The 22,052-nt window shown below is 35.6% G+C and overlaps 1 protein-coding gene across 4 annotated transcripts in view; it reads right to left on the bottom strand.

Moving 5' to 3' along the window:
• XRCC4 (X-ray repair cross complementing 4) overlaps window positions 1-22,052 on the bottom strand; it is a 193,318-nt gene that overhangs the window by 90,569 nt on the left and 80,697 nt on the right. For all 4 annotated transcript variants that reach the window (XM_070412287.1, XM_070412288.1, XM_070412290.1 and 1 more), the window contains exons 5-6: window positions 16,552-16,704; window positions 12,541-12,647 (exon numbers count right to left, since the gene is read on the bottom strand). In XM_070412287.1, coding sequence (XP_070268388.1) covers window positions 12,541-12,647; window positions 16,552-16,704 — 260 coding nt within the window. The remainder of the gene's footprint in view (window positions 1-12,540; window positions 12,648-16,551; window positions 16,705-22,052) is intronic.

The raw sequence follows: 22,052 nt of genomic DNA, 5'->3' as shown, positions 1-22,052 counted from the left end.
GTCAATGAATCTGTAAGTAAGTGGCACGCCAGCCAAAGAACAGAGAATGAATGGAGTCTTTTAGGCTAATTTGGATGTAACACAAAGTTTAAATAAGTGTTATGAAGCTTAGAGAAAAACAACTAGTATAAACCATAATTTATCCTTCTGAAATAGGTAGGAAATTGAGCCAAATAAAAGTCATAACTGCAGGGCTTTGTTTAACAATATTATGATGCTAAAATAAACACTGAGTCAGTCCTGATTTTATGCCAGATAATAACAATGAAAGTCCAAATTTGTCCACATTTTACTAATGGTATTTAAACAACATGGCAGGAAAATGAATTTAAAATAATCCAATTAAACTGCATTTATTGAGTTCATCTAAATATATTTAATTATACTGTGAAGAATTCATTCACCACTTAATGAACAAGTGTTAAAAATCCTACTGTGTACTGTGTGCAAGGCACTGTGCTAGGTGATGCAAAAATAACACGAAATCAACTCAATTTCCTTTTAGAATAGAGAACAAAGAGTATGGAAAACAAAGAATGGTATCTACAAATTTATTTGGAATCTATAAACTCCTTCTTAAAAGAATAACATTGATTAGAAAAATACTAGTCCATGTGCTCTACAGAGTGCAAATACTTTCATATATATTGTTACTATACGGCTTCAGAATCCCTGCTTGTTGTAGAGGTTCAGGAAGGGTATCCTGATCCACAATAATTAAGGGAAGATCAGACATGAGCTCTCAGCTCACAATATAAATCTTTTCCATTAAAATAGGCTATGCCTCTCACAAACACTATTTTATTTTTATGATGCCGACCTACTAATAAGAAAGCAGCATTAGAATGTGGGAGCATCTAAAACATGTGGGTTGTTACAATTCAATGTGATATTTAAACAAGCATATATAATACAAAAGCAATTCTAAGCATAAAGGAATTCTTATAAGAAGGTAAATTTTCCTCTTCAGAATTACATGAGATGGTGATTCAAGAAATGTCAAATTATCCTTCTATGTGAAAACATAGATTAGTTCTTAAAGTATTTACATTTTAAAAAAATTTTCTTCCTAACTAAACATGAAGTCAAGAAATAGAAAGATGCTAATAAAATGATGGCATCTTTGTTTTATGTTTCTAAAGCAACAGGCTTCTTATTTTGAGTTACAATGAGAATGCCAATGGTATTCTGACCTGTCAATCACACCCTTTGTGACATGAGCTGTAAGCACTTGGCATTGAAAACAGACTTTCTAACTGACAGCATGTCTATGAGAGGTTCTCCATATAACTATTAGATGCTATTTTTTGTTTGTTTTGTTTAGCTTTGGGTTTAAAATAAAGTATTTTAAAAAAGGTTGTCATTTATAAAGCAATTACATTTTTAAAAGAAATGATTCATTGTTTCTGTCCCCCTTTGTAATGGAAATTACATCAAGTTTTAATACCTAGTATTTGACTTTGGAAGCTGTTAAGAGACTATAGCAGAGAAAGAGCTCCTATGCAGGCTTGATCTGCAGTTGAAAAATCATGAAAAGAAACCTTCAGAATTTCTAAAGAGAAAAATCACATTAAATAGCCTGTGAAGTTTGTGTTGTTTACTAAAGAAAGTGTCCTGGCCCATCTGGTGTGGCTCAGTGGTTGAGCATCAACCCAGGAACCAAGAGGTCACTGGTTGATTCTCCATCAGGGCATATGCCTGGGTTGCAGGCTTGATGTCCAGTAGGGGGCATGCAGGAGGCAGCTGATCAATGTTTCTCCCATTGATGTTTCTATCTCTTTATCCCTCTCCCTTTCTCTCTAAAATTTAATAAAAATATTTTTTTTAAAATAAAGTGGTCTGAGTTTTGTCAGGTAAACTAAATCTATTCAATATTTTTTAAATCTCTAAAAATTGACATTATTAAAATTTTTATTTTAAAATGTAATCTTTCTTACCCAACTTCATAATTTTATACTTCCAAATCAAGTATGCTATAAATATCTCTATGAAACATAATAACCAATAAAAGTGAATAAGGAAATGATAAATGCACAGAGAAATGTAAGGAAGTTCTATTTTAGTAAACATTGTTTATTACAGACTGAATTTTATATTGACAAAATTAATTTGAGTATAGAATGGCAAATTAAAAAGTATATCAAATATTGTTATACACTTTATTTAATTTTCAATAATCTCACATTCTGTTGGAAATAAATTAACTTTCTAATAATGCAAATGTTGAACTGTGGAAAATGGTGCATGCTGTAGTCATTATTTAATAAGATAAAAAATGCATACTAATTGCCATATTAAAGACTGAACAATTTAGAAGTAAAGAAAATGTTTAATTTTTATTCACACAGTGTTTTGCAAACTTATTTATTAATAAAACTCGGGAATATTTTAACATTTGTCTCCTGGAATACAGTTTTAATGGAATAAACATAATTTCTTAGAAGATACTTCTCTAGCCCAATTTATCTTCCTATTGGTATTTAATTTTAACAATAATTTTTCCAAATAAAAACTATTGGAAATATATTAAAAGCAGTGCATCCAGCATCTTCTTCCAAACCTATCACTCGTCTTTTGAGTTACCAATAGATCATTCCTGATTTGCCATCAACACTGTCACCTCTACTGGTCCAAACAGTTTTAAAAATCTTTTTGTCACCTAAGTATTGTACTGAAGAAAGAGTTCAGGCTGGACGTGTATAATCTCAGTTAATGCATCTTACCGTCATCACAGTGTTTGCCATCATAATGCCTGAGAGTATCATGTTATATGTCAAAGCCTCATATCTCAAGTCCAGCTCACAGAATAAGTTCTTAAAAAGTTCCCATTCATACTGTTCCACTATTCTCAGTTCCCTTGTAAGGCCATAACACCCATCTCAATGATGAGCAGTGATGTATCATATCAAAATACATGGAAAGAATAAACGATATTATTTAAATTCTGGAGTTGTTTCTGTTGATTTTAATCACCCTTTGGAGTGATTAAATTCAGTTACTACATCTGCTTTAATACTACTTTGGGCACTTTTATATTTGAAATGTGTCATGAATGGGGTAAAAACACTTTCAAAATACCGTACATACATCTGCCATCAGTAAATCAATATGAAGCATACACATAAGTCAAATTCACTAATTAATTATTTTAATTATTGCATTCCTTTGATTTGCAAGACACTGAATAAATCAGGTGCTATAAGAGACCACCACCTTCAAGCAGCCAACCACCAAGGGAAACATACCTTCAAAGTAGATTAATATGCATGCCTAATTGACTCATCATATACAAGGAAAATGAGAAAGGACCAAACCAACAGATTGGTAATTTCAATAAACAAAGTGGATCAGTTGAAAAAATACCAGCCGGAGCACACAAAGCTAAAAAAAATTGAAATTATGGAAAAGACCATAAGGAATGTATGGAACATAGTGAAAACTCTAACATTTGGAAAAGTCTAATATTAGTTTAATTGAATTCCCAGAAAGGGAGAAGAGAAAGAACAGGATAGAATCAATATTTGAAAAACTACTGGCCAATAATTTTCTAAAACTGACTAAAGATTTCAAGCCACCAATTCAGAAAGCTCTATAAATCCCAAGCAGGAAACACACACACACACACACATTTTGATACATCAGACAAAAGCTGCTAAACACCAAAGTGATAGTATAAAATTAGCAAGAATAAATAGACATTAATTTCATAGGCGCATCATTATGACTAAGAGATAATTCCTTAATAGGAACAAAAAGAAAAAACCAGAAGACAATGGAGTAACATCTTCAAAGTGCTGAAAGAACAACTGTTAACTTATAAACCAGCAAAATTCCTTTCAAAACTGCAAGCTTTCACAAAACCAAGAGAATTTATTGAAAGCTAACTGTGCACTAAGAGGTATATTAAAGAAAGTTCTCTAGGATAAAGGAAAATAACCTCCAATGACTACACATAATGCAAAAAGGAATAAAGAACAAGGTAAAGGTAAAGCTGTGAATAAACAGCTTTTTTTGAAAGGTATTTCAAAACTACAATAATAATGAAGTTAACATTAGTAATATATTTACTAAATATATACAAATATTATTTCAATGTATAATTAATATAGAAATGTATTAGATATATAACATTCTTTTTTACACTAAATTTTTGAAATCCAATGTGTTGTTTATAATCACAGAACATTTCAATTTATACTAGCCACATTTCCATTGTTCAATAGCCTCATATAGCTAGTGGCTACCTTACTGAACAATACAGTTCTAGACAAACCTCCAGTCCAATGTACTGACAGAGGTGACTCAGCTTCTGTTTGAACACTATTTTCTCTTCTCATCTTGTCATTTATTGTAAGTTTCCATTTTCTTTTAACAAGTGTTATTCTATCTTTTTGGGTTCAACACTATTCTCCAAGATCAATGGCTTTGAATATTTTTTTAGAACATGGTCTCTTTTGAAAATGTACATTTCCACTGTTATGGGATAAATTGTATTCCCCCAAAATGTATTTTGGAGTCCTAATCACCAGTACCTCAGAATGTGACCTTGTTTGGAGACAGAGTATTTACAGAGGTAATCAAATAACGAGGTCATTTATGTGGGCCCTACTCCTTATAAAAAGAGGAAATCTGGACACCGATAAGATGTCCAGTGATAAGCCTAGGAGAGAGGCCTGGAATAGATCCTTCCTTCATGGCCCTCAGAAGGAATCAATCTTGATGACACCCTGAGTTCAGACTTCTAGCTCACGAGACAATATATTTCTGTGTTTAAGCCAAGTTTGTGGTTCTTTGTTATAGAAGTCTTAGCAAACTAATACATGCATGCATTATTCTGAAGGGCTCTATGATACCCTCATTGAACATGCTTCATGAACCAGAAGTTAAGAACTCACTTTGAGATAGGCCAAATTAAGCAGCATTTGTGTAGTGTTTCTTTCAACTATCACTTTTAATTATATCAACAAACATTTGTCCTAAGTCCATTCTCAGACCAGTCCTCTGACCACAACAATGGTAAAAATATCATTTTAAACTATTCCCAGAATTCCTGCAAGTCACTCTAGCTTTGAAATTTAACTTTATTTTCATGGTTTCATGCTATACTTTGAGAATATATCCTTGATTATATCCTCTTCCTATTTAGTGAATCTTCTCCTAAAACAGGGACATACAGAGACTGTACTGGGAAAATATTTCCTTTTTTAAACACTTCCCCCTTTTTCACCTCATTTATATACAAGTTGAAATAATCGAAAACAAGATTTCTCACAGGGGTTGCATGAAATAATAACATCCATGAAAACGTTCCTAAGGCCATATAATCTTGAGAAATGTTTCACAGTACATTACACCCTTCATCACTATGCACAATAGCATAGTAAAGACTCTGACAAATTATGCACAAAAGAAAAAATTTGTTTAAGTTAAATATGTGACAACATAATTTTTCTTATATATGTATTACCCATTGAAACAGCATATAGATGACTATTTATGTCAAGTCATCATATCTGTAAAATCCTAGTCATAGATGCTTGAAGCAACATGGTACAAATGTAGCCACATAGCAGGCTAACCTCAAGTTAGAACATCTATTGGTCCAAACCACTTACCAACTATATCCAAGATCATTACTTCCACCAGTAACACTGCTAGATGTAGGTATCACTTCCACTGATAAATGAGTGAGCTCTCTTTGGTCCAAGCATAACAGTTGCCAGTCTTCATGGTCTCCCAGGTCTTGATAAAACTTCCATATAGACCAAGCTGAGGGAATGGGGGTCTGGGGGATAACAATGGGGGCAGCCCTAGGCAAGTACTACACAGACCCATTTTTTACCTGAATTTCAGAAATTTTTCAAGCATAAACACTTCATATTGTTATTTGCCTTTTGCCAATTTCTAGAACACTGAAATGTTTGTTTCTCTTTTTTATCTTGTTTCTTTTTGGAGGAGAGGTTTTGCCAACCTCCTGATTCATCCATAGCCAGAGACAAACATCATTAATAGAACTAGAGGCCCGGTGCACAAAATTTTTGCATGGGGCGGGGGTGTCCCTCAGCCCGGCCTGCATCCTCTTGCAATCCAGGACCCCTCGGGAGATGTCCAACTGCCTGTTTAAACAGGTTGTTGAACATCCCTCTCGCAATCCAGGGCTGCTGATTACTAAGCACTCGCCTGCCTACCTGATCACCCCTAACCATTTGCCTGCCTGCCTGATCACCCCTAACCGCTTGCTTGCCAGCCTGATTGCCCCTAACTGCTCTGCTGCCTGCCTGATCACCCCAACCACTTGCCTGCCTGCCTGATCGCCCCTACCCACTCTGCCTGCCTGCCTGATAGCCCTTAACTGCTCACCTGCCTGCCTGATCGCCCCTAACCACCTCTGCCTCGGCCCCCCTGCCATTTCTTCTGGAATGACATCCAGAAGGTCGTTTGGCTGTCCGGTCTAATTAGCATATTAAGCTTTTTTTATTATAGATTATTTTTGTCTGTCTAATAATAAATAAAGATGCAGAAATAATTGCTTAGGAGGTTCTATCAGTTATATTTTAGCAATGGGGTATAGAGAAATTATCATAGATGTGCTAACAACCATTGGTATATTTGAGAGTTCTCTGGTAAATAACACTAAGTCAAAATCTGAAAAAATTAATATACAGAGTCGGACAAAGAAAGACAAATATCGTATGCTATCATTAATATATGGAATTTTAAAAAGTCAAATTTGTTAAAACAGACGGTAGAATGTTGACTAACCGATGCTGGAGAGGAGAGAAATTGAGGAAATGTTGTTTAACCATACAAACTTGCAACTAGTAGATAAATAAATCCTGGAAACTAATGCACAGTATAGTGATTATAGTCAACAATACTGTATTATAAACTTCCAAGTTGCTAAGGAATTCTATTGTCATTATTCTCAACACATTTGTATACCTTAAACTTACACAATGTTACATGTCAATTATATCTCAATTTGAAAAAATATAGAAGGAAGACCTCAATAGAAATATGTACATTCTGGAATTTTCTCCCCAAGGTACCTATTTGTTTAATCTGATGATGCTGAATATCTTTCTAGAGACTTTATATACAAACTAGAGGCCCAATGCATGACATTTGTGCACTTGGGGGGGAGAGTCCCTCAGCCCAGCCTGTGCCCTCTCGCAGTCTGGGACCCCTTGGGGGATGTCTGCCTTCTGCAGAGCTGGGAGAGGCTCCCGCCACCACTACTGTGCTCACCAGTTGTGAGCCCGGCTTCTGGCTGAGTGGCGCTCCCCCTGTGGGAGTGCACTAACCACCAGGGGGTAGCTCCTGCGTCAAGCGGCTGCCCCCTGGTGGTCAGTGCGTGTCATAGCAACCGGTCATTCCACCGTTTGGTCAATTTGCATATTAGGGTTTTATTATATAGGATAAGACCTCTCTTCTCTTTGGGAGAAAAAGTGTTCTCATTATTTGATTGCATCCATGGTAATTTACTCAGTGTTATGAAATCTCCAAGGGTTTTTACAGTAACTCAAAAGAGATGTGAAATGTGATTAATTTATTGTTACAGAGGCAAATACTTTCTCATTCTTTTCTCTTGAGTGACCAACAGTAACCCACTTAACATTTCTGGCCACCTCTATTCCTTCATCTGAAAAATAATGAACTTGGAACTACATAGAAGATCTAGAACTATAGGAGCTCTAGATTTCTCAAGTTTAAAATGTCATTCCTCAGCAATACTACTACTAATGTGTAAAAGCCCACAATTGCTAGGAAATGCACTCAAATTGCTTTTTTTGTTTTATAGTAGGTTTTATTAAATCAAGCTTTTTATTCAGAATTTACAAATGAACGTGTCTATGATAAGCTGGATAAGATCAAGGGCAGAATCTGTGATTGTAAAGCTGAACTTCTGAGTAATCTCTTTGGCAGTACATGTTGTTATCCCCTCTGTGAGAGAGACATTCACTGTTCAAAGCAACAAGCTCTTTGATACTTAGAAATTTTGGATTCTGCTCTATTTTTAAAAGCTACTATATCAGCATTCATCAACTGTGTGACATAGCCATTCATTTATTTTCAAAAAGGCTATTCTATAATCACACTTCCTTTCAGGAAGCCCACCAAGTAAGCAGAAGCCTAAATTACTGATAGCAATTATACAGAGGCCTTTCTGTTGGTTAAGTAGCAGGACTAATTAAACTAATGTGCTAAATCTCGAACTAATAATTATGCAGAAAAGTGGTATTTTGTTTTTAGTGGTTGTGCACCTTTCATATGAAGCTCAGAAGGGTAAAAAATTCTAGAATAAATATTTTTCTTAATTGTATTTTTAGGAAGGCTGATTTCATTGGTCTCTACTTATAAGAAATACTGCCAATTTTTACTAATAGAAATAATTACAATTCAAAAAATATTATTTAAAAATTTTAAAATAATAATTCCTCTTATGATGGCTAATTAGGAGTCCAGTAAATCTTCAAAATGCTTCATAAGATTCCATTTCTATTCAATAAACCCAATTTTTCCACTAAATATTCACATGCATTTTGAATTATATTACAACTAAAATGTTTTCTAAAAATGGCTAGAATTCTTAGAATATTCATATGCATTCCAAAACTGTATTTACATATAATTCTACTGTTATTAGAATACAAATGATTCTGAAAAATATTTAAAAATGCATAACCATAAATTATTTTTTTTGGTTCTATCAGATATTATTGGGCAAATAACAGGCAACTTAAATGAAATACCGGTAGTCTGGCACTTAGCTGCTATATTAGTTATGTTTATATCTCTATATATTTTGTTGAGGTTTATATACTCAAGGGACCTAATTCAACTTGTAGCTTCTCCACAACCATGGACATCAGGTGTTACTTTGATTTTATCCAAAGAAACAGAAGGTTTCTTACAGTGAAGGTTGTTTCATAATATCTATAATAACCTAACAGGTTTCCATTAAATAAACACACACACATACTCACACAAAAATAACAACCCACAAAAAATAAAAAAAACTTTGGAGGCAGGAGGAACCCAGATTAACTAGGAAATCTTAAAAGCAACAGGAGTTAATACCAACTAGATGGGGAGTAAAAGTGACCCATCTTCATATGTAATGGAGGGGTTGAGCTATAAATAGAAATCCCAGTAAGGCCTTCTCTATCACAATCTTAACCGGGGGTGGGGTGGGGGGGCGGGGAATGTGATCCCTAGGGCCTTAGCATGAGGTCACAGCTAAAGAGATAAAGTTTGTAATACCATTGTACTTATCTAAAAATTCTGGAAGTTGAGACAGAGAAAGTAAATCTTGCTACAGAGAAATACAAAATGTAGTTGTGGGGTGGTGCAGACTGTGATGTTTAGATTTCAGAATACTTCAGAGATCGTTTAGTCAATAAACTGTTAATGAATAAAGGTTTTTCATACTATACGGTGTGGTTCATATGAGCCTGATGTAGATTATTAGACTGAACTACATATAATTAGCTATTTCCTCAATAATCCTAATGACAGGAAAACAATTTAAACTATAGAGATAAAGTAATAAAACAGATTGCTTATTCATAAAAATTAAAATATCCCTACCCTACTACTGGATACAGGCATAAAAATAAACAGATTATTTTCTTGAATGAATACTGTGGAATCACTGAATGATCTTGGTCTCACTGAAAACCTCTTTTTGTCAAAAATAATAGGGTAAGAATGTGAACAACTAATGAAAAAGTTTGGTGATTTTAATTATTAATGATGAAAATGCATTATAAAAATTACCTAGTTACACATTTAACAATATAAAGAAATGGCTTTCTGAAAGATAGTGTAAATATGTTGTATTAAATCCCATCAAGTTCCTTTCCTCTTGTTTTTATTGTAGGAAAAGCACACATGTACCTGCAATATCTAAAATAAATTTGCATGTTTACTGGTATTCTAAGAATAAGTATTATATCATCAAGATGGGAAAAGGATTTGCTATAGCTCTGCCCAAAGCACAATATAATAATATGTAAAACTAGAGGCCTGGTGCATGACATTTGTGCACTGGTGGGGGTCCTTCAGCCCGGCCTGCACCCTTCCACCACAACCACTGTCTGTCAGCCGTGAGCCCAGCTTCTGGCTGAGTGGCACTCCCCCTGTGGGAGCTCACTGACCACCAGGGGGCAGCTCCTGCACTGAGTGTCTGCCCCCTGGTGGTCAGTGCACATCATAGGGACTGGTCGTTCTACCATTCGATCGATTTGCATAATAGCCTTTTATTATATAAGTTAAGATACCAAAAGATAAAGCTGTCATTAAAAAACAATCATGTGGTGTAAGAATATACTTTGTCTCTGTACAAATTATAAGGAGGCTCACTTTGCTGTTTAGCACACATAGTGTTTTTCCTCAGATCTGTGGAATTGAGTTCTTAATTCAGTATCAAGCATTTTAGAACTGAGGTTCAATTTTTTTTTAGCAAACTTTAGTTTCCTGGACATTTATTCCTGAAGCAGAAGGAAAAGAATAGTTAAAGCTTCTATTAAAATGCTCTTAATTCTTGACATAAAAAACTTTCAAAAACAATTAAATACAAAAAAATTAGAATGAGAGACCTATACATCAAATATATAGTGAACTCGATTTGAGTTAAAGAAAATATGCCATGTAAATTAAAAAATAAGAAATGAACTAAACATTTTTGAAGAGAAATTTTGCCAAATTTAAAGTAGTACAATTGTAACTTAAAAAGATTTGCTTAAAAGAGACTGAACACATAAAGCACCCATTCTCATATACCCAAATTTAACCATATATTTTCTCTTCCACAATAGTTGTCATTTATTTTAAAGGTTGGTGAGATTCTCTGAATAAGGAACAAAATCAAAAGACATTCTATTTTTTAAAAACTGTGAATGTTTGAATTGGAAAGAGTACAGATTTTCTCTGTGAGCTTTTGATTACCTTTTATTACTAAAGAATGATTTCATTTTAAATTGGTCACTAACGTAAAACATGCATAGCCTCCAAATGGAAATTTAACTCTGATGTACAAAAGCAAGATTGTGTGATACAATTCAAATCTACTTAGAATCAGATTAATCAATCAGCTAATTTAATCAACACCAGTAAGTTTCCATGACTGCAATTAGATATGTTCCTGTGTCTTTGTCCATTTATTCTACCTTCTTCTCTGTCATTATGCCCATGCTCCTAGCTAAATGAATCCTGCACTTGTCCATTTGCTCCCATCTTCTCTTAACTACTTTGAGACGTATTCCAACAATCCTTACCTCTGTATACTACCTGGATATCCGCCCCCCCGCCCCCCACCTTTCCTTATTTACTCCCATCAGTATGCAAACATGATATTATTTCTCTCATCCAAGAAAAAAAAAATCAACTCCCTTGATTCCACCCGCGCCCTTTAGCGACTGCCCTGGATATCATGGCCAAGGCCTTTTCTGTGCCCTGGCCAAAATCACAATCCTCATCCTGATTTAATTTTCTCTTTAGCACTTAACATATTTTATATTAAATGTATTCATTTTGTTATTGTCTGGCTAGAATTTAAACTCCACAAAAGCAGAAATTTTTGTATTTTCTTCCCTACCGTATAGAAAAGTTTCTGGTACATAATAGACACTCAAAAATATATTTGCTAAATAAATGAATCCAACATTAATTGTGAAAATACTGGCTTATGCCATAATCATGTAAATATTAAATGAGTTCAGGGGCTTCTGCTTTTAGAAAATCTGTAAAATTCTAGTAAAATAATTCATCAGTTAAAAACCCTGCTTGCTGGGTGCTTGACCTGAGGGACTGAGAAAGGCTCAGGTATGTACGTGGTTGCCAGAGGGAAGGGGGTGAGGGGAGAAAGGGGTCCTAATATGAGGTGACAGGAGATTTGACTTTGGGTGGTTGGCACATGGTCCTATATACAGATTTTGTAAATTAGTAATCCACGCATGAAACCTATATGTTCATGTTGTCTAATGTCACCCCAATGAAATTTAATTAAAAAATTTAAAAATGTACTTATAATAAGATTTTTTTTAAAGTGCCATTTCTCCTTCTCTTCTCACCGACCCCATGTCACCCCATTACAATCCCTTTTCTGAATAGTGAGAGAAGGTCTCAACCTCAGGGTAATCTAAAGCATTCTAGATTTATCACACTGCTGCCTTATCCCACCTGTAGCTCTAGCTAGATTTTATCTCAAACGTTAAAGGCAGCCATCTTTGAGCTGGAGATATTTAACATGAAGTCATATTTTGCTTATTGCTTATGCATCCTTGTTTAACAAGAATAGTATACCTTGGTTTGTATGTATGTGTTCATGATTGCTTGTTTTGTTGTTGCTAATGAATTGCTGCATTTTACAATAAATGTTCATTGTTAACATTAGTATTTAAGGTTTTAGACTAAAAAATCTAAAGAATTTTTTGTAGAGAATTTTTTTTCATAGCATTTATCATTATGGATTATTATCATTAGAGTGATGAGCCCAGGTGAAATATTCAAAAGAGGAAATAAATGTATTTATATTACCTGGAGCTAACACTGAGGAATCAGGCAGGTTTTTATCTTCCTCATCAGTACTTTCATCATAGTTTGTATCTCTGTTAGCAGACATTTCAGAACATGTTGTAATTTCCCTAGGAAAATAAAAAGTTAGAATTATATATTATTGGCTCACCTCTGGCTAGATATCAAATTCACTAGTAAGTAATTATAGAAAATATTCCGGGGAGGAGACCAAGATGGCGGCATAGGTAAACACCTGAGATTGCTGCCGCAAACAACCACTTCAAAAATACAACTAAAAGACGGAACGGACATCACCCAGAACCACAGGAAAGCTGGCTGAGGAGAGACTCTTCAACTAGAAGGAAAGAGAACAGCATACCGAGGCTCAGAGGAGGCACAGTGTGGAAAATATAAAGGTACCGAGGTGCGCGCGCAAAGCAGGCTGGTGGCTGAGGGCGCGGTTGTCGTTTTCAATCAGGAGGGAGTCTCAGACTCTGAGCTCCAGATCTGGGTGAGTCTCTAGGGACTCAGACTCAAACGGGAGAAGCGGGATTGTCTGGCATCAGTTGAAACGTGAGGGCAGCTTTCTCTCCGAGGTTTGCAGCCAGCCGTTGCTGGGGTTCTGAGAAGCAGAGCCTCTGGGAACGGGACTGAGAGCAGCCATAACTGCTCCCTCCGCCCACCCTGTTGAGCCCGCCCCGCCCAAGCCCTGCACAGAGCCATTTGTCGGATTGCCTCAGGCAAAGGCTAGATTAGCACCTCTCCAGAGGACAGAAGTTTTCCCACAGCTGATTCTCACAGCCAGTCGGCCTGGTGGTCAAATCCCTCTAGTATTAACTACAACAATCAAGGCTCAACTAGAACAAGACTGCGCACAAAGACCACAAGGGGGTGCACCAAGAAAGCATAAAAAATGCGGAGACAAAAAAACATGACAGAAATGGAGGATATAGAGCTAAAAAACGCAATTTTGAAGGCTTGCAATAATGTGCTAGAAGCAGCCAATAAACTTGATGAGAGCCTCACGAAAACTAATGAGACCCTCGATGCTATGATAAAGAACCAACTAGAAATTAAGCATACACGGACTGAAATAAAGAATATTATACAGACACCCAATAGCAGACCAGAGGAGCACAAGAATCAAGTCAAAGATTTGAAATGTGAAGAAGCAAAACATACCCAACCGGAAAAGCAAAATGAAAAAAGAACCCAAAAATACGAAGATAGTGTAAGGAGCCTCTGGGACAGCTTCCAGCGTACAAACATCAAAATTATAGGGGTGCCAGAAGATGAGAGAGGGCAAGATATTGAAAACCCATTTGAAGAAATAATGACAGAAAACTTCCCCCACCTGGTGAAAAAAATGGACTTACAGGTCCAAGAAGCGAAGAGAACCCCAAACAAAAGGAATCCAAAGAGGACCACACCAAGACACATCATCATTAAAATGCCAAGAGCAAAAGACAAAGAGAGAATCTTAAAAGCAGCAAGAGAAAGAGACTCAATTACCTACAAGGGAATACCCATACGACTGTCAGCTGATTTCTCATCAGAAACTTTGCAGGCCAGAAGGGAATGGCAAGAAATATTCAAAGTGATGAATACCAAGAACCTAAAGATTACTTTATCCAGCAAAACTATCATTCAGAATTGAAGGTCAGATAAAGAGCTTCACAGATAAGGAAAAGCTAAAGGAGTTCATCACCACTAAACCAGTATTATACGAAATGCTGAAAGGTATCCTTTAAGAAGAGGAAGAAGAAAAAGGTAAAGATACAAATTGTGAACAACAAACATTGCATCTATCAACAAGTGAATCTAAGAATCAAGTGAATAAATAATCTGATGTACAGAATGAACTGGTGATTATAATGAATCAGGGACATAGAAAGGGAATGGACTGACTATTCTTGGGGGGGAAAGGGGAATGGGAGATGCGGGAAGAGACTGGACAAAAATCGTGCACCTATGGATGAGGACAGTGGGTGGGGAGTGAGGGCGGAGGGTGGGGTGGGAACTGGGAGGAGGGGAGTTATGGGAGGAACAAAAAAGAGGAACAAATGTAATCTGAACAATAAAGATTTAATAAAAAAACAAACAAACAAACAAACAAAAAAAGTAATTATAGAAAATATTCCTGGAAAAACATTATAATTAAACAAACATATTGAAACATATATAATTAAGATGAAATCACTTATGTTAACTATATCTATATATATAAAAGGCTAAGTGACCAACTGACCGTCCGTCTGACAGGCCGGTACATATGACGCACTGGCAATTTAAAAATAAACATTGACTCACACATGCATGATAAATACAAAGCTCTCGCTGGCGCCAAGCACACACGTGTGTTTCGATCTGTCATTGTTGATCATGAATTTGGTTGTTTTTGTTGACATTAAAGTTAAAGTTGTAAATACTTCATCACAAGGGAAATTAGTCAAGCACTCTGAAAGTGTTTTTACTGTTAATGTGGTATACAGGGTGATATTAGAATAAGTTTAATCAATTTATCAGTCACTTTTTATCAATGTTGTTTTTATATCATGTTTTTGTTATTTTTATATCATGTCTTTGTTGTTATACCATGCTGGTATTGTTTATTTATTAATCAATTTATATATTATTTTTATATACATTTTACTAATTTTCTTTCATCTCTGACACTTCTGTTATAGAGAAAAGGCAAAAAGTGATATTAAAATATTTCTTCTAATTAATTTTCTTTCAATGTGCACGAATCCATGCACCAGACCACTAGTGTTAATATAAATCACTATATGTTAACTATCTTAGCTAACCTACATATGGTTGAGTGCTCATTATACTTAATTGCTGAATCAGGTTCTTATCACTTATTATTCACTTATCAAAATACTATTCTTCTGGGGTCACAATGTTCAGTATTTTAATCTCAAAACAGTTCTTCCTTTCATTTGATCTCCTGAAAATTATGAGTCAGGTGCTTTTATTCATATTATATAGATACTCAAGCAATGCATAGAGAGTTTAAAGGACTTGCCCAAGGTCAGACCAGCACTTGAACTAGGACCATCTGACTTCAAATGTTATATCTTTATACTAGAGGCCCAGTGCACGAATTCATGCACCAGTGGGATCCCTCGGCCTGGCCTTTGGGATCAGGTTGAAACCAGCTCTCCAACATCCCCTGAGGGGTCCCGGATTGCGAGAGAATGCAGGCCAGGCCAAGGGACCCCACTGGTGCACAATCGGGGCAGGGGAGGGACGCGGGAGGTTGGCCAGCCAGGGAGGGACCGCAGGAGGGCTCCAGGGCATGTCTGGCCTGTCTCGCTCAGTCCCGATCAGCTGGACCCCAGAAGCAAGTTAACCTACCGGTCGGAGTGTCCACCCCCTAGTGGTCAGGGCACATCATAGCGAGTGGTTGAGCAGCCTTAGCGTATCATTAGCATATTACGCTATGATTGGTTGAACAGACGACCGGACACTTAGCATATTAGGCTTTTATTATATAGGATTATGCCACTAGTAAACCTGTTTTCTCTCAGATGCAGGCAATAGACCCAATCCTATATCTGCAAATGCCTAAAATAATTATAAATATCCAAGCCATACCAGCCATCAGTCACCTATAATTTTCCCTTAAAAACCCAGTACATACCGTCTCAGAACCACTTGATTCTAAAATTAGCTATTACTTAGTCATCAAGATTACAAATGTGTTACCACTCTGTAGTTGTTCAAAACATTAAATTTTTAAATTAATATATTTTTTAGTGATGTCCAAGAATTAAATAAATAACATTTAGATAAACTTCATGCCGGTTTCATGATTTAAGTGTAAGTGTGACAGTTGGGCAGACACGGAGAGATCATGTTGAGATCTCCACCCCATTGTATCTAACAGCAAGAGCATCCAATCCCACCCAGACTATCAAATAATCTCATATTATTAAAAAGAAGGCATCTAACTTTCATTGAGTTTGGGAAGAAATTCCACTTAAATTTATGCATCTGCCATCTCAAACCAGAATAGTCAAATACCTTTCATGTTCGATGTTCTTTTCCAGTTCTTGAACTTCACTTAACAATTTATGTAAGTTTCTGATCTTTGCTTTCTTCTCATTCAGCACCAGAATAAATCGTTTATAAAGATCAGTCTCCAAATTTTCCTTAGCAGTCACACATTTTTCAAACCTAAAATATAAACAAATAAATAAACCATGTTGTTTTTCTTAACATTAATATTATAAAATGTAATAGTGAAGATTATTTCAAGAAACCTTTCCAAGGAAAACACAACTAAAAATTATTTTTATATGCTTCCATTGATTTAATTTAAAGTTTTATAGAAATAGCTAAATAATCAGAACTTATAGTTTATTATTAATAATTTATGTACTGAGATAAGAATCTAAGCTAGAAACTGATACCAAAAAACTTTTAAAATATCTAAATGCCTAAATGTAATAATTCAGTCACATCTCCAGTTTATTTCCAAATGAATATTTTTATGGGAGAAATTTCAAACAAGAGTAAACTAAAGCCTATGTTTCCTATACTTTGTTAATATTACTCTAATAGCAATAGTGATCTTGTTTTGTGATTAAGTGATTTACCTATTCAGTTTCCCCTAAATAGATTATGAGCTGCTCTAGGCCAGGTGTAGCTTATAACCCAGCAACACACACACTGGCATACACACACACATGCATGCACATGCACACAAAATTAATGAAAGTATACAACTTGAAAATTCCAAGCAGTGATTAATGAAACAGCAAATGTGAAACACTATGTATCTTCAATTTTAGATATGTAAGAAAAAACATAAAATTCTCTATTATTTCTAACTAGAGGCCCAGTACACAAAATTCATGCACGGGGGGAGGGGGGAGGGTATGTCCCTCAGCCCAGCCTGCACCCTCTCCAATCTGGGACCCCTCAAGGGATGTCGGACTGCCCGGTGTGGGATCGGGCCTAAATGGGCAGTCAGACATCCCTCTCACAATTCAGGACTGCTGGCCCCCAACCGCTCACCTGCGTGCCTGCCTGACTGCCCCTAACCACTTCTGCTTGCCAGCCCGGTCACCCCCTAACCACTCCCCTGCCAGCCTGATCGACACCTAACTGCCCTCCCCTGCTGGCCTGGTCACCTCCAACTGCCCTCCCCCTGCTGGCCTGGTCCCCCCCAAGTGCCCTCCCCTGCAGGCCATCTTGTATTCACAGGGGGGCAGCCATCTTTGACCACATGGGGCAGCCATCTTGTGTGTTGGAGTGACGGTCAATTTGCATATTACTCTTTTATTAGATAGGGTTATTTTTACAATATTAAATGAGCTAATAATAGAGTGTACTAATTTTGACATCCCAGATACACTACATAATATAAAGAAAGCAAACTAACAGAGTTTGCATGTACTTGACATGCATATATAAACCACCATGAATAAACATCTATGTAAAGAGTCAAATATAAATTATTTCATATAAAATATGCTTTTAAATTTAATCTAGTTCTGTCTTAGTTTTCTACCATTTTGTTAATTTGTGCTTCTGTTGTTCTATGCAAATATCCTAGTATTTTCACTATATGTATTTTTATATATCTACTAGAGGCCCAGTGCACAAAATTTGTGCACTCAGAGGGGGTCCCTCAGCCTGGCCTGCACCCTCTCACAGTCCAGGAGCCCTTGGGGTATGTCTGACTGATGCGGAGGCAGGAGAGACTCCCGCCACCGCCGCTCTGTTCACCAGCTGTGAGCCTGGCTCAGGGCTTCTGGCTGAGCTGCGCTCCCCCTGCGTTGAGCATATGCCCCCTGGTGGTCAGTGTGCATCATAGTGACCAGTTGTTCCCCTGTTTGGTCAATTTGCATATTAGCCTTTTATTATATAGGATCCTATCTTTTATATATTTATAATATACAAAATATTTTTCATTGAAAGGATTAGAAACCAAACTGTCAAAAAATTTGATACCTTTGATATATATGCCAGTGTGCTTTCAATAACATATCTATCTAGAGATACAAAGAATTAGGACCTCTCATGTTATGAACAGAAACATATGGCAATATATTTTCTGGGAACAATTACAGCACAGTCATGAGCTGGGAACTCATAAAGGCAAAGTGCCTGTGTGTTTTATTGGCTGCTTTATCCTTAGTACCTAGCAGAGTTCTGCATTCAACAGATACTGAGTAGTTATTTATGAGATAAATGAATAAAGTCAGTGCATTAACATGGACCCTTATAAGGAAATGGAGAACCAGTGATTCTGAATTTTATATCTTTCACTCCTTTATCAGCTATTTATCATTGTAGCAGTAATACTTTTCATTTTCTTCAGCTTCTAAAAAATTGTGGTAAATATTAATATCACAGTACTCCTTTCATCAAGCAAAGCTGTCTGAGAAACAAGTAAAGCAAAAAGTGTGTGTGGCGGGAGGGGTTGGGAGGGGCAAAGTTGAAGAGCTGCCAATATTGATGGCCTATTTTAAGCAGGACATGTCACTGCATTTGTATTTCAGGTGTAAAGTATTAGGTAAACAGTATTTCTCATTTTCTTGTACTATTTTATAATGTAACACAATAATACAAATTTTAAAAAGATAAATAGAACATACATACTATTAAAATACCTGAGTATATAATAATGAAATACTTTAAATCTACACAAAGTAAAAACTAATTATAAAAATATACACTAAAAATCTTGTATAATTTATTATATAAAATTTTAGGAATGGTAACCAATTAATAATTTATCTGATTTAAATACATATTTAATTTCCATATGAAACACTTCAATAATCCCTGATTGATAGAGTATGTGCACTTAACATGAATTAAAAGTGAAAAAATATATAAAAATGAAATATCATATAATTTGTCTAAAATGCTGTTCATCTAAATAATTAGTATCATGACCACATTGTCAAAGGCAAAAACATTGCAGTAATAGGAGAGCAAACTCAATAGAATGAGTGGTATCCTATGAGTTAAACTTGCTTGGTTTTCGCTCTCAGTTGGTTGAAGTTTGCCCCATGCACCAAAAGGTTGCGGTATGGATTCAGGTCAGTGCATACTGGTACGCACAGGTTGCGGGTTCCATCCCAGTTGGGGTGCATACTAGAAGCAGTGATTAATGTTTTTCTCTTATATCTATCTTTCTTTCTCTCTCTCTTCCTCTCCCTCCATCCCCACCTTCTTCCCTCCCTTCTCTCAAGTGAGGACAAAAAAATAAATATACTTGCTTGGTTTTAGCAAAACTTAGGATTTTGTTGCAACCAAATTTCTGACCATCAAACTGGGTAACATTTCCTAAATAAAGCTGGGAAGTGGGGCTTAGCAGGAACAGAGGGTTACTGTGAAAAATTTCAGGAAATAAATTTACTCTTAATTAATCAACAAATTCAGAGAATGCTATCCTTTTATTCACTATTCAGTACTAAAAGGCAATCACCACCTCCCATACCCCATATTTTATGCCAATCCTCCTTAGGGCATTAAGTTACCATGCCTTCCTTGTCTCATGCCAACCCTCCAGCTCAAGAATTAAACATGTATTATTCGTAAGTGGTACCATTCCGTAGAAGAGAGACATGGGATTCACTGCTACGTTTAGAGATACTAAAGGAGAACTCATGTACAACTAGATTAGACCACAATTAGTCCAAGGCAAAGCTCAAACCTGATGAAACCATAAATAACTTCAAACAGGAAAAGCCTAAATGATGTTTCATCTTATCAAGGGTGACTAGGACAACAGAACAATTATTAAGTTTAATTAGTAACTTAGGACTGAGGCATATAAAAAATGAAAAGAATAAAAACTAAATATGAAAAATACTGGATATCCAAAATAAAATATTTCTGATTGGAAAACAAAGAATCTAAGAATAGGAAGTTTAAAAACAACAAAAATATGAACATAAATAAGGCAATTCCATACAGAAATAACATCCAAAAAACCCAACAAATTGAATAATAAACCCAAAAAAAACGAAATACATAAATGCGAACATGTGGTACTTAGAAACAGTACAGTAATCCTTGTATTTATAATCAGCTCTGGCAAAATTTATATCCAGGTCAGGGTTGTACAGCATAGGAAAATATAAATAAAATTCAGAGGACAAAGAATGCTGGAAAAGAAAGCAGTGGTAACGAGATTTAATAAGCCTTAAGAACAGAAGATGATAAACATCTGTTCCTCATCCTTTCCGAGGACAGAACAAGAGGAAATGGCCTTCAACTACACCATGCAGGACTTAGATTAGCAATAGATGGAAAGAGGAATTTTCTGACTGTGACTGTTCTTCCAACACTGTAATGGGCTACCAAGGGGAGTTGAAGCTATCTCTTGAGGTCTTTAAAAATCAGATTGAACTCATCTTGATATAATGTGATCCAAGCTTGAAGGCAGATTGATGGAATAGAAGAGCTTTCAAGGTCTCTTCTATTCTGATTCAATGTGAATCAACCCATTTCGATCTGCTGAAAATGGCCTCAAATTATACGTTTAATAACTAAAATCAGAATAAAGCTAGAGAGTTTCTAGCTTGGTATAGGGATGCAAACAAGAGGCCTATTGAGTAACATGAAACATGAGAGTTATTTAAAATAGAAAAAAAGTAAAATAAATATAGCTAATAAGCTAAGGGTTTACATACAATATTTCTAATGTTTTCTCTACCTAAACTATACAAAATTAAATTAATCCAGTAATATCACTTATCAAAATGGAACTAAGACCAAATTTATTTAAAAGTAAATAAAACAACAGCAAATAAATACATTAAGTCTACACATTAAAACTCATTCTTTTTAATTGTACTGTAATCCCTCATTCCTTACTCAAACTTCCTTTACTCTCCACTGTCATCCCAAATGGAAATTGCTTTAGAGTTGGCTCTGATTATTATAATATGCTTATTGAAATATCAAAATATATGCAAAAAATCTCACCTAAAAATAAAGAAAAATTGAATCCAAAATTTCCAGATATAGACTATTAAAGATTCATTTTTTTTCTTCTAGTCTCTATCTAAAGATATATTTTGCCAAAATATAGGATATTATTCATATTTTTAGGAATTCATATTTCTCCTCTTAACATATCATAAACATTTTTCATGAAATAAGCACATGTGTACATGATTGCTTTTTGCTTATATAATATCCTATTGTGTATTAAATATATTTGAAACTTATCTACCATATTTTATAAAGGAATTTTCTGCATCTATTTTATGCTCCTCCTTCTTTCACTCCCCTAGACATACAGTCTGGAACAGTGATGGGAAAGAAATGATTGGATCATGAATGGACACTGATATAAGAGAAATAAGAGGCTACTAAGAAAACTGAACTGTTGCCAGACCTAAATGATGGCCCCAACTAATGATTCTCTACTGTCCATGTCCTCAGTGACCTAACTTAATATGTTCATGTCCTATTTCTAATTTCTCTAAAGACTCTTGATCAGTATTGTTATAGGCAGTTAGACAGACATAAACAGAGCAAGGATAATGGGCCAGGTA

This window comes from Myotis yumanensis, unplaced genomic scaffold (genome assembly GCF_028538775.1).
Source record: "Myotis yumanensis isolate MYYU_CA2020_CCGP unplaced genomic scaffold, mMyoYum1.0.hap1 SCAF_4, whole genome shotgun sequence".
Lineage (NCBI taxonomy): Eukaryota > Metazoa > Chordata > Mammalia > Chiroptera > Vespertilionidae > Myotis > Myotis yumanensis.
The sequence above is the reverse complement of the archived record's forward strand: the minus strand, read 5'-3'. Positions and strand labels throughout refer to the sequence as shown.